The 14,612-nt window shown below is 40.6% G+C and overlaps 1 protein-coding gene and 1 long non-coding RNA gene across 2 annotated transcripts in view; one reads left to right on the forward strand and one right to left on the reverse strand.

The window, feature by feature from the left end:
* Positions 1–13,965, reverse strand: part of ARRDC4 (arrestin domain containing 4) — a 66,876-nt gene extending 52,911 nt beyond the window's left edge. Inside the window, exon 1 of the mRNA XM_073618397.1 lies at positions 13,035–13,965. Within this exon, the coding sequence (XP_073474498.1) occupies positions 13,035–13,296 (262 nt within the window). The 5' untranslated portion in view covers positions 13,297–13,965. The remainder of the gene's footprint in view (positions 1–13,034) is intronic.
* LOC141131282 (uncharacterized) lies at positions 323–7,092 on the forward strand. Its single transcript, XR_012242716.1, has 2 exons — positions 323–793; positions 4,788–7,092. It is a non-coding gene; the product is annotated as an uncharacterized lncRNA (long non-coding RNA).
* Positions 13,966–14,612: the final 647 nt, after the last annotated feature.

Below are 14,612 nucleotides of genomic sequence, written 5' to 3' on the forward strand. Positions count from 1 at the left end.
AGTCAGCAGCTACAGTATTTGTAGATACTGAATTTAGATTTTTTTTTCAACCAGAGTGAAGTTCCTCTTTAAGTTCTATATCACTTATCTCTACTAAGTCACTGAATTAAACTGAACTGGGGAAAGAGTTTTTCCAGGGAAGCACTGTCAGTATGTTGCCACCAAGACACACATTTCATGATAAGTCAACAATATTTGTACCAGTACTTGATACGTTCAGGTTGTCGTTTATAAAATATCACTATAGAATCTTTATGCTCACATCATATGTCTACACACGTCCCGGTTCAGCTCCGACCTCTTCCCTAGCACCATAATCCTGATAAGGTTGGAAATAATAGGTTGGAGTTCTACTTAAGTTGTTTTTCATTTTATGTATAATATGTGCGTGTCAGTTGTAAGACGTAGCTTAAGTCTTTCCAGATGTGTCCAGCGTCATGTATGTTGAAATTATACTGCTTGTTACCTTATATGGAAATTTGCTCAAACTGATGCTTGTGTAACCAAGCCTTATAAAAAGCCCCAATAAAGAGCCGACAGGTTCAGTTGACAGTACGGGACCTTTAAGGCTCGGATCTGATATACAGAAATCTATATTCTGTGTCTTATTTCTTTGATAGCTAAATTTGGCAAAGCAATATAAACTAGAAGCAGTTAAGTTGAAAACTGCACTTAACATTTCTGGCGCCCGGAAGTAGGGACACACCGATGACACTTCAAGAGGTGGATGAATTGGACTGACGGAGCAAAAGGTCAGGCATTCCGGGAACCACAGATCAAAAAACCTGCGCAGGTAAGAAAAAGCTTTATTTTTCTTATATTCTGTGCTCCCCTGATTTGTGCCTATCCGTTCTGTCAGTTACGGTTCTCCTGGTTTTAAAACACCAGCCTCTGTAGTGGTGAGTCTAGAATTACTGCATATTGTGGTTTATATTGCTGGAATTATTTGTTGTTTGTTATTTGTCTGTCTTGTTGAGAAAGTGAATGAGCCTTGCCTAGGTTGGTATGAATTGAAAGAATATCATCCCAATGAGCAGTAGAATGCGTCCTTAACCTCGCAAGAGGACTTTGGGGGTCTGCCGCTTAAGTTTGATATTCAATTTAATTCATAAACCATAGACGGGTTGAAAGTATAAGCCCTGTCTGCTCCATAAAGCAGGGATAAGAGTGTATGAGAGGGATTCCCAGATACAGGGGGAATGAGGTCTCCATAAGCCCGGAGATCTAGTCGGATACCTGGTCACTTAAAGGAATGCTTGTATATGTGTAGCTGTCAGTCTGGTCATAATATTTGTGAGTTGGCTAGCATATAAAGTAATTCGATTTCAGAAATCTCATCCGGAGAGGTTTTTAGTATTCTGGTACCCTAGGAGGAAGGCAACGAGGAACTAGTGTAGCTTTTTTTAGTATTTAGTACTGTACACTAAGTGTCCCACACGCTACCTAGGCACGGACTGTCAGAATGGGCCAGCAGAACACGAAACCCCGTCAGGGAATTGTGGTGCATTATACGGTGCCACAGATAATTAAGAACATCTATGGGAAAGATGAAGCATAGGACTTAAAGGATGTCCTTCGTAAATTTAAGGTGAAAGGAGCAGCGGGTTTAGACCCGGATGTATGGAGTGAAATAAAAAGGGACAGACAAGGAGAGGTGTTAGAGAAGCAATGGATGCGTCAGATTCAATGCTTAATTAAGGTCTCAAATAGAGCAAAAGAAGAGGGGTGGAAATATAATTCAGATTGTGATGGTTGGGATATGAAAGACAGAAGAATAATAAAAAAAATGTTGAAATTTTAAATAATCTTAGTTCAGCCATCCCACCCCCATATACTGACATAGTACGTAAACTACACAAGATATATCCTGAAATTGAGGGTAGAGGATGGGTTTTGTATAGCAAAGCCAGCTGCTTTCTGTAGATTTGTGACACAGTTAATGAATACACATGAAGCAACCTGGCAGGATGGGGAGGATTTATGCAGACACAAAATGACTCTGACCCTGTTTAAACTAGTTTATGACCGACCTGCAGACCGAGCTGAGGGGGGGATGGCAATTTAGAGACAGGAGGTCAGACACATAGACTCAAGGGCCCCTTTTATTGCTAGATTAGAAGCTTTCTCTCATGCAAAACAACAGGAGGGGGGTCAATATCACTCATGAAACAAATGCCAGGACAGACTGTATCAGAATTTTACTTATCTATGGAAAGTATGATGGCAGATGAGGGATTGGATTTGGCTCTGCCAGTCACGATCTGAGCCTTCAATAGACAGTTTATGGAAGGATTAATTCCACAGATAAGTGAAAGACTGAAAGCCTGCATACCACCCTTAATTTGTTGCGATTTTTGGCAGAAAAAGGTTGCAAGGTTAATAAGAAAAAGTTGCAAGTGTGTCAGAAAAAGTTATCTTTTTGGGACATTGTATATCACAGGGCACAAGACATCTCACTGAGGAGAGGGTTCAAGTGATAAAGGGAATGTTACCCCCACGGAATTTCAAACAATTGCATATGTTTTTAGGTATTGTGTCATATTGTAGACAATGGATACCACATGCTAGCGTTTTGATGCAGCCATTATATGATTGTTTGAAAATTGTACCGTATATGCTTACAGAAGTAGCTTATGAGTCGTTTGTCACTTTGAAAAGGTTGTTGATTTCTGCCCTGGCTATTGATATTCCAGATTACACCAAGATATTTTATTTGTACATTGCTGAAATCACTGGACACGCCACAGGTGTTTTGACACAGGCACATGTAAAACAAAGATCCGTTGCTTAATTTTCAGCAGCATTAAATCCAGTGTCCAGAGGTTCACCGTCCTGTGTACGGGCGATAGCAGCGGTGTCGATAATCCTAGATAAGTCATCAGAAATTGTTCTAGACAATCCAGTTGTAGTGCACACCACACATGAGATACATGCAATCTTGTCTCAGGTACAGCCCAAACACATTTCAATGGCTAGGCAATTAAGGTTACAGTGTACTTTACTTTTACCTCCAAATGTTACTTTTCAGCGCTGTACAACTTTAAATTTGGCTACCTTTTTGCCTGTTCAGTCACCAGATTTGGCAAGGGGGAATAATAGTGCTAATAAGGAAGAAGAAGAGGAAGAAAAAAAAAAATTCTCGAGAACCTCTGATAAGAGAGGACATTCTAAAAACAATGGACTTTTTAGTTTTTTTTTGACTATTGATGAAATAATTTATCCATCAGATATGTTGCAGTTTTTATATATCATTTTTATGTGACAGGACATGTTTATTATATCAAGATGAGATATTTTTTACATTCATATATAGTGTATTTTCAGAGTTGAAAGGGTTAAACATCCCTACAATAGAGTCATTCTAGTTAGAAGGAACATCTGGTGATAATTAAGACAGAGTACATTTTTTCTTAAAGGTACATGTTGCAGATACACCAATCTTAAATGCTGAGCACACTTTGTACATAGATGGTAGTAGGTTTGCTGATGACAAGGGTAAATATCACACAGGGTATGCTGTAGTGACTGACACAGGTGATTGAAACACAGCCCTTACCAGCCCACATGTCAGCACAAGAAGCAGAATTAAAAGCTTTAGAACAAGCCCTAGAATACTTAAAAGGACGAGAAGGGAATATTTATACTGACTCTGCCTACGCTTATGGTGTAGCGCACGATTATGGCCATATATGGAAGGCTAGAGGTTATCTGACAGCAGCAGGTACACCTGTAAAACATGGAGAAGGGATTAAGAGAGTTCTGAACAATCTTTAAAAGGTTAAACGAGTGGCAATCATGAAGATAGTGGCACACACGAGCGCAAAAACAATTGAGGCAAAAGGAAATGCATTTGCAGATTTGACTGCAAAACAGGCAGCTCTAGGGGAAGGAAGCCCTGAGACCTTAGCAGCGGTAGAGGTGAGTATCCCAGAACCAACATGGCAGCAGCTGAGTAAATTACAGGAGCAAGCAGGGGAGAGCGAGAAAGATAAGTGGGTCAGGATGGGAGCAGCACCAGACCTTGACAATGTATGGAGGGAAGGGGGCAAAGTATGCCTGCCTGCCTCTCTGTACCCAGCAATGGCAGCGGCAGTTCACCTACCCACACACGTCAGTTCCAATTCCATGTATAGGATTGTGAACCAAGGATGGCTCGCCCCTGGATTCAGTAGTACTGCAAGAAACTACTGTGCAGCCTGCCAAATCTGTCTCCTGAATAACCCAGGATAGAGAGTAAAAACCCCACGGAAACACCAGGTTCGGGCCCAATACCCCTTCCAGAGACTGCAAATTGACTACATACAAATGCCTAAGAGCGGCCCCTTTGAATTTGTCCTCGTGTGTATCGATTTATTCTCAGGTTGGCCCGAAAGTTATCCAGTAAAATCAGCTACAGCAAAAGTCACAGCCAAGAAACTGATCACTGAGTTAATACCTAGGTTTGGTCTTCCTGAAACTATAGAATCAGATAGGAGGATACACTTTACAGGAGAAATCATGCAGAATGTGATGACCATGTTAGGGGTTCAACAAAGTTTCCACACCCCTTATCATCCACAGAGTTCAGGATCAGTGGAAAAAGTAAATGGGACAATAAAGTTGAAAATACAAAAAGCTATGCAAGAGTTAAACAAACCCATATGAAATACTTTTTGGGAATGCACCTAGATTAGGTCTATACTTTCTACAGAGTATGCAATTGCAATGTGATAGTTTGACTGCATATGTGATACAATTACAACAACGTCTAACTAAGATCCACAAAAGTGTGTATTCTTCTCTTCCAGACCCTAACTCAATAGCAGGTACACATACACTGCTACCAGGAGATTATGTATATGTTAAGAAACACACCAGAAAGACATTGGAACCTAGATTTGAAGGTCCTTATCAAGTGCTTTTGACCACAGCCACTTCAGTGAAATTGGAAGGAAAAGCAGCCTGGATCCACGCATCACACTGCAAAAAGAGTCTTGAACCGAGAGAAACAGAATGAAGATTCTTCTATGATAATAGTGCTTGAATGTTTTCAAATGTTTGTTTATACATGGACTCCGGGTATCAATGTAACAGTTCATGAAAATAGTACTGATCTTAGATGGGTAAATCAGGATAAGAGTATAACACAATATCATTACTACGAATGGTATTTTGTACTAGTAAGGAAACGGGAAAGCACAACAGGAGGATATATATACAATGGCAACATTATGGTTTCAATATAAAGATAGAAGACGCTCTACCCACCATCTTCGAATCCTTTGTATTAACTCCTATTCCTAGATCTTGCATAAATGTTTCGGTATCACAACAGAAAACAAAAAACAAATTTAATGTAACTTTTCCCCAGCTACCAGAATAATGGTATCGCCGAGAATGGTATGATACAATTCTCGGGGCTGCAGGAACTGGAATGGGAATAATGAATGGGATACAGATGGAAATGATACAAAATAAGTGGAAATGTGCAGGAAGTCACATAGCTGATAGTTTAATAATTACAAGCAAATGGTTACCTACAACATTCGAAACACAAATTAGCTAGGTACAATTAACTAAATATCTCAATATTATGGTTAATCACACAGCACTAGCTAGTCTGGAGTTGTGGAAAGAAAATCAGGAGTTTATAAACATTACTCAATGTGCTTTTTCTACACTATCTTATCACATTCAAATCGCACTTGGATGAACTATTTTAAGGGTTTAAATTTAGAAAGTACATGGTTTGAAGTACCAGGAAAAGAAGTTGAATGTGAGGAAAGATGGTGTGCTGGAAGGTTTGATGTATACAAAGTGGAGGAGGTCCAGGTAATGTGTAAGTTAATAGTGATGCCACTCCTGATAGGAAAGGATCTACCTGAATTTTGGTATTCTGAGATTTATGGACACTATGTAGATACACAAAACATGACTCATGATCTAAGTCTATGTGTTAAAACTAATAAGGGAATAGTCTGTGGAAGAAGTTCTCCAGTCTATGAACCTTGCTTATTGAAACATCAATCTAACATATGTAAGTTTCAGAGACTACCAGCAGGTGTAGGAAACAGATTTATGGAGATAGGACCACAACATATTTGTTTAGTCACAAATGATCAGGAAACTATGGAAAGTTTAAATAAAACGGCCCCTTTTTCAGGATGCGTAAAGAATGTTAAAATGCTTAAATGACAAAATGACACTTTCCTTTTTGAACCAGATGCACATAGAATATTTAATCTAGAATGGACGGTAGATAATCTTACTGATACTACTCCTTTTATAATATCATTAGAGCTCTTACGGCAAATCTTAAATGAGTCCGAAATACTTAGAAAACACATAGAGACACAAGAACATACCCTTCAAAATAATCTAATATCTGCGGTTATAGATAAAGGGAAATTAATACATTTATCCTCACAAATAAGAGATGAAACAACACATCATTGGTATGATGTATTTGCTGGATGGTCACCCACTGCTATGGCAATTTTTAATTGGATGCTTAATCTGATACTTATTCTAATTTTAGTTTTTGTACTGCTTACCGTGATAAACTGTTGCTTATATAGGAAGATTAAGGTATGAACAGATAGAATGGAAAGAGAAAGGTATTAGGAACTCCAATGACAAAAAGGGTAACTTGACATCACCCCTTTTCTATTCTCTTTGCTTATAAGATGCTGGTATGGATTTGAGGGATGAGGGTAAATAAAGAAGACTTATCCTCCTCTGACAACCCGCGGTCAGGGATAGCACTCTTTGAAGTATCGGCTGTTCACTTGTTAGCAAGGACCCAGAATCGGGGAGGGGATGATGTCAAAGGGGGAAATTGATAAGGTTGGAAATAATAGGTTGGAGTTCTACTTAAGTTGTTTTTCATTTTATGTATAATATGTGCGTGTCAGTTGTAAGACGTAGCTTAAGTCTTTCCAGATGTGTCCAGCGTCATGTATGTTGAAATTATACTGCTTGTTACCTTATATGGAAATTTGCTCAAACTGATGCTTGTGTAACCAAGCCTTATAAAAAGCCCCAATAAAGAGCCGACAGGTTCAGTTGACAGTACGGGACCTTTAAGGCTCGGATCTGATATACAGAAATCTATATTCTGTGTCTTATTTCTTTGATAGCTAAATTTGGCAAAGCAATATAAACTAGAAGCAGTTAAGTTGAAAACTGCACTTAACAATCCTCAGTCCTTATCCATTTTCAAAAATCTACCCTCTCAGTCTTCTCACCTTCTCAGTCTTTTCTCCTCAGTCCTCTCATGTTCTCAATCTTCTCACCCTCCCAATTTTCTCACCTTTTCAGGCTTCTCAGGTTTCTCATCTTCTAATGCCGCGTACACACGGTCGGACTTTACGGCAGACTTTTCCTGGCGGACTTTTCGACGTACTTTACGACGGACTTTCTGAATGAACGGACTTGCCTACACACAATCCACCAAAGTCTGTGGAATTCGTACGTGATGAAGTATGACCGGACTAAAACAAGGAAGTTCATAGCCAGTAGCCAATAGCTGCCCTAGCGTGGCTTTTTGTCCGTCGAACTAGCATACGGACGAGCGGACTTTTCGACCGGACTCAAGTTCGACGGATAGATTTAAAACATGTTTCAAATCTAAGTCCGTCCAACTTTTGAGCAAACAAAGTCCGCTGGAGCCCACACACGATCGAATTGTCCGACGAAATCCCGTCCACCGGACAAAGTCTGCCGTAAAGTCCGCTCGTGTGTACGCGGCATTAGTCTTCTCATCTCCTCGGTCTTCTTATTGTCTAACCTTTTTAGTTTTCACATCTTCTCAGTCTTTTCACCTGCTCGGTCTTCACACCCTCCCATTCTTCTCATCCTCCCAATCTTCTCACCGTTTCAAGTTTCTCACCTTCTCAGGCTTCTCATCTTCTCATCTCCTCAGTCTTCTTATTGTCTAACCTTTTTAGTTTTTTAATCTTCTCAGTCTTCTCACCTTTTTAGTCTTCTCATACTCCCAGTCTTCCTATGTTCTCACCTTCCCAGTCTTCTCATCTTCTCACCTTTTTAGTTTTCTCAGTCATTTCTACTTCTCAGTCTTTTCTCCTTCTCAGTCTTCTCACCCTGCCAGTCTTCTCATCCTCCCAATCTTCTCACCTTCTCATGATTTTCACCTTCTCAGGTTTCTTTTCTCACCTTGTTAGTTTTCTCATCTTCTCCGTCTTTTCACCCTCTCAGTCTTCTCACTTCTCAGTCTTCTCACCCTTTCAGTATTCTCATCCTCCCAGTCTTTTGACCCATTCAGTCTTCCCATCCTTTATATTTCTTACACGTTACCAGAATTTTCATGCTTAGCCTTGCCTGTTCCCCAGAATTTCCAGATTCATTTTTTCACCTCTTTCTTTGCACCTCCAGGCTTAGTCCTTATGCCTTCTTCAGCATCTCCATGCTTAGTTCAAATCATGCCACAGCAGAGCGCCAAGTGATACTCACAATGCCCAACTACCAGACAAAGGAAGCAGGCCGACTCAATCGAGTACTTATCCGAGGCTTGGCTTGTCTACAATGAACAAGCTTCGGATACATAGGTGGCCTACTAAAGTTTATTCAGAAAACCCAAAGGAAGCAGATCTGCTAGCTGTAGCTTCATAGCCAGCTGCTGAGCCTGCACCATTGGTGGACACTCTGGTAGGGAGGTTTGGACCCTCATATCTACACCCCTGGCAGGTAAAGCAAGAAAATACAATAGTATAGAGTGCTGAATATTTATGTCAAGCCACTAGGTTTAATGCCTGGGGTATAATGTAAACTATGTACTATGTAAATATCTGGGGTGGCATTCCAGAAGGGCCCTTGCCTCCTAGGCTGGTGCCAGGAGAGGACGCTGTGTTGAAGATATTTAGCTCCCAGGCCTACTGTCTGTGGAGGGTCTTTGCTGAAAGAGGGTCTGGGCCTGGATAGTTTGCCTAGCCCCTAACTATGCACTGAATGGGATTACATAGGCGACCTGTGCCTTAACACCCCCCCCCCCTCATTTATTGTACTTGTATAAACTCTTAAAGAGGTTGTAAACCTCCATTTTCAAGTTGTACCTATAGGTAAGCCTATAATAAGGCTTACCTATAGGTACAATAAATATCTCCTAAATGTGCACCGTTCAGGAGATAATTACTTTGTGTCATCGGCGCATGTACTGTGAAGAAACGGCCTGACGTCACGCGATTCTGGCCAGTCACAGAGCCGGAGTCCGCGGCCCATAAGTGGGCTTCATTTGCAGGTAAGTCTCACATAATGTGCTAGTATGCAATGCATACTAGCACATTATGCTTTTACTTTGCAGGAAACAAAAAAGGAAGTAAAACCCATCAGGGTTTACTTCTTCTTTAAGGCTAGGTTCACACTACTGCTCCGGAGATTTGATCTGATTTTCAGTGCGATTATGTAGTGCTTGGGTGCATTTTGGATGTGGTTAGCATATTCTATGGGACCAAAATCTCACTGGAATCGGACCAAAGTAGTACAGGACCCCTTTCCAAAATTGTGCTGCGGGGCCACATTGATGTGAACAATCAACAGTCACAACAGTCACATTGAAAACAATGTGAATTCAATTGTCATGCGATTTCCTGCAACTCAATTTCCATCTGAAATTGCACTAGTGTGAACCAGGCCTAAATGTTCTAAAGTGACTGGCACCTGATTTCTCCCACAAAACATCAAGGATTCCTCCCTGAGGTTTAAAACGTTAGCCCACCGAGGTCCCATGAAGCTGCTCAGGGGTAAGCGGAGCTACACTAACTTACAATGCCTTGTTTTGCAAAGACAAAGGAGCAGGGCTTTGCTTCCTCTTTACAGATTAGTCAGTGACGGAAATACCAGGGTTGCAAAGGCCACACTTGAGAACAGGCCAACATGGGTGGTTTCAAGACAGCCGCTGGTAGTCTGCAATTGCCAGGGGATGAAGAGCTGTAACCACGGTGTGAGCCCCGAGCAGGACGCCAAATCTGTGCCAGGCACCCGCCAACCAACTATCTGGACTGTAGAGAGCTGCGTGTTCCTGGACAGAGCTCAGAATGGAGGCCAAAGCCCAAAGGTGAGGCTCCACTCCCAGGCATATGTGTGTGTTATGGATGGGTCCGGGGACCGGCTATTGGCCACCCATGTCATGGTTTAGGAATGTGGAACTACAGCACCCAGCATTGCCAAATCATAACTGATCATAACAGCCAACTAACACCCCCCCCTCCCAAACCCATTATCTCCACCGGTCATCACCCGGCCATTGTTCGCTCATAGTGATATTACTGATGGCATGGAATACTAATTTATCATTGTAATTATCTAAATTATGGGTGAAGGGGATTGTAGTTACAAGATCAGATCACAAATTACATTATAGATGGAGGGGATTGTAGATACAAGACCAGATCATGAATTATAGGCGGTGGCAGTGGTGGAACTACTAAGGTCTCAAAGGTCGCACTTGCCCCACAGTGGGGGGGCCTGCTGCAGAACATATAAAAGGGTTCTGCTTCAGAGACAAGAGTAAAGGGCCCCCTGAGCTGAGAGGGAAGGGCCTTGGGATCAATGGAACAGACCCCTGGACCAGTGGGTCGGGGGGGGGGGGCCTTTATGGTTTATTGCACCAGGGCCCTAAAGGATCTAGTTACATCCCTGAGATCAGCCCCCCTCCCGATGACTGGTGAGTGAATATTTAAGAAGCAGAAAGAAAGGTGGAGGAAGCATAGAATGATAGAAGCAGAAGCAGGGAGATCTTGACACTGCAGCTTTCATTCCAGCAAGGAGAACAATGAGAAACATAGTAACCAAATGCCACTCCAAATCTCATAGGACTAGCAGTGCCTTAGATCAGGGGGTCTCCAAACTACAACCCACTACAAGATGTTATCTGGCCAACATCTAGGGTCAGTGGAGTATCCTCAGACTCAATGGTCAGACAAAAGATTTAGATCAGTTGATCTCTGATTCTAATGGGGATCCTGATTTAAGGGGGTAATCCAATGGGAACTCTCATGTAAGGTGGGTTCTGAAGTGAATGAGTCCCAGTCTCTAAAAATGTTAGGGAACAGTTGGGACCAGCTCCTGATCATGTGACCAGGGTGACAGCAAATCACAGAGGTCTTGTGATCGTGCAGACTTTCCTGCGCCCCCCTCCCCCCCCCCCATCACAACAGCCCAGTTAAAGGGATACCATGGGTGGGAAGTGTTAAACCTGATTTTTGCAAACTTGGGCTTCTTCTGATTGGTACATTCTCAGGCTCAATTCACAAAGCTTTAACACAAGGATAAGACTCTTTATTTTAGCCATGTGACTGTAATTTTCAAACCTCATTGGACGCTACACATAACTGTAATTTTTTTTTCTTCTTACTCTTGTGGGTCTCTGCTTTGTAGACTAAACTAAAAGAACAGGAATAGAAGGGGAAATGTTTCAATGGAGACACAAGACCTGGTGATAACCAGAGATTTCCTCACTTTGGAGGGATTTTCTCTCACTTCCTGTTTTGGCTATGGGACAGAAAGTAAAAGGAAATCTCCCCAATGGAACACAGATGGCAATAAATAAATAAATGACAGGTGTTATAACCCTCCATTACTCTATCCAAACTGTAGGATCCTGCGTAAAAAATATGGTCTTTTTAGTGTTTTCGCATGTAAACGTCCATACTTATATAAGTAGTATTAAATATAATAATAATAGGATAATAATATTATGATCTAATATTCAAATAGATAATATTGGCTACTTTCCTTGCACTCTGCTTTATATATATATATATATATATATATATATATATATATATATATATATATATATATATATATATATATATATATATATACACATTTTCACGTGTAACATACTGACCTACAGTAATGCAGATCTTTTTAGTTTTTTTTTGTATTGCAAATCTGAACGTGGCACTAGTTTACTGACATTTGCGTGGCTGTGTGCATGGGCTCATAGAAAATGGTGGGCTGCATCCAGGTAAGTAAGAAAATCAATGCCACAAAAGCCGAAAAACTTTGTGTTTTTGGCGCCTGTATGCAAGAGCTAAAACAGTGTAGTAAAAGCAGAGCAACTGATATTTTTGAAAAGTTTTTCTGCAAAAAAAAACAAAACATGGGCAGCTCTTCCAGTTTTGCTCCAGTTTGTATAAATAAGTCCCAGCATATTTCTTTTAAATTAACCACTGCAATAAAATGTATTTTTAATTTAGTTCCCTGTGGTTTTGTTTCCTCTATTTATAGATATACCCACTAAATGAAAAAATAAATAAAATTATATATATATAGATATATATTTATATCTATATATATATATATTTTTTATTATATATATATATATTTTTTTTAAAGTTTATTTTTTGTGTGTAGATCTATAGATAGATAGATAGATAGATAGATAGATAGATAGATAGATAGATAGATAGATAGATAGATAGATAGATAGATAGATAGATAGATATCTCTATATATATATATATATATATATATATATATACACACACACACACACATAAATAACTACACACACTATATGTATAATTAGAAAATAAAAAAAAAATATATATATATATATATATATATATATTAATATAATGTATATATTCTTAAAGCCCAACTCCGGGAAATATGAAAGTTCTACCATGCAGTGGGGCCACAAACATTTAGGTCTAGGGGGCTACGTAAGGCACTTTTGCTTACCTGATCCTTCCTGCAGGCGGCGATCCCCCATGCTCCGGCGGTGGACTGTCCCATGGTGTTCTCACATCCAATGCAGTGCTATGGACCCTGCATTGGTCTTGATGACGTCAGGACCTTAGACCGCCCAAGCATGAGGAAGAAAAAGATGCAGGGACCAGTCTAACAGCAGGGAGCAGCAGAGGATCAGTTAGGTAAATCTTTTTTTTTTTTACCAAGTCCCCTACACCTAAATTAGCTCTTAACCCTCTCAATGTGGGCGCAGCCCTAAGGTAGAACCGTCAAGCTTCCTGAAGTTGGACTTTAATGTAATATTCTGCATTACTCCTTTTTAAAGGGTTAGCCCTCACCTGCCGACGCGACCAGTAATGAAATCCTCTCATTAAGGTACTCCACTTGTTCTTCAGAAGGTGACGTATTTTGGTTCCCGTCTCCTCCTCTCCATTGGGTAAAGGACACCATGGCTCCTCCGTGAGCCCGCAGGTGAAGACCTAGGACCTCCGTCTCTTCTAGCAGCTCCAGTACCACCACGCCAGATACCGATTCTCCACCAGAATAGCCGTTCTTTCTCTCATTTTCAATAACAACGCTCATCAGAAGTCCAACAGCCATTTTTCAATGGGTGTGATTAAGCCCAGAAATGGCTCATGGCTATACCAGGTCATACAAGCCCTCTATGGGAGGTAAAAAAAAAATTGAAAAATTACGGGCAAATTGTAAATTTTGGTAAAATTATTAAGAGGCAATGTGCTTGTCCTACGGGGGCAAAAACACTTCAGACAGGCCCGACCCAACTTGGTCACTGCTGCGTCTTGACTGTAGAAACCTGTTGATTATATCGGAGATAATAAGGTGGTCTTCAAGACTTTGAAGCGAGCAAGAGTTGGGTTTTGGGTACAAGCCGCTGCTGTCTGTCATCGAAGCACGGTGTAATAAGTGATGGCGACTAGGCTTTAAACGGTGACCAGGAATGCTCGGGGCAGTGGAAGGTATGCAGGGTGAACGTTCAGAACATGTGATTCTGAGATATGTTCAAAACAAAGCCAAATCTGGAGGACTTCCTGGTGTGTGAGAGGTGAAACGCTCTTCGTAAGAAGACTGCAGGCGTTCCAAGCTCCCTTGCTCTGTGATAATTGACAGATCTTAAGTATTCAGCAAAGATCCTCCGGCCAGTTCACTCTACTGACTTGTTGTCCCATGCAAGCCTGCTGAGTACAGGGTGTTGCTTTGGTTCCCCAGCCAAAAACACTCCACTGTCATCCACAGCCCTTCCCCACTCCCTACTCCAGACCAATGGGGAGCCTAGATGGCCTGAACCAGTCATAGAACTCTGCATAACCTTCCTACAGCTCAGATGAGAGCAAAGCGGATTGGTTGGCAGCTAAAGTTTGTTATTGTGAAAAACTCGATGCATGCTGCAGGCGAGTGCTGAGAACGTGTCTGTGTCATGATCCCAGGCATGAGCACTGAGAAAAGGAAGTGATAGGGAAAGATTGGGAGCTGAGTCATGAATGGTCTGTGTAGATTCTGGCTGGATTGATTTATTTTATCTGAAATAAATAAAAATAAATTAAATAAACAACCAACTGTATTCCCTTATTTATTGTATGTTAGAAACATCTGTTTGCTACATTTATTTTTGTAACAAAATATACACTTATATACACAAGCGCTACATAAACTGTTGGCACTATATAAATCCTGAATAATAATAATAATACATAAAGTAATAATAATTGTTAATATTATTTTTTTTAAATAACAATAATTCTGAATAATAATAATAATCTATATGACATCATTGCAACTTCAAATTATTAGTTATTGATCACATCTCTGTTTCTAAGGTGTAATCTCATAGTCTGATCAATCAAAATACAATTGTAGTAATACGATCACATATCCCAGCTTTGGCTCTATTATATTAC

Source organism: Aquarana catesbeiana, linkage group LG03, assembly GCF_042186555.1.
Source record: "Aquarana catesbeiana isolate 2022-GZ linkage group LG03, ASM4218655v1, whole genome shotgun sequence".
NCBI lineage: Eukaryota > Metazoa > Chordata > Amphibia > Anura > Ranidae > Aquarana > Aquarana catesbeiana.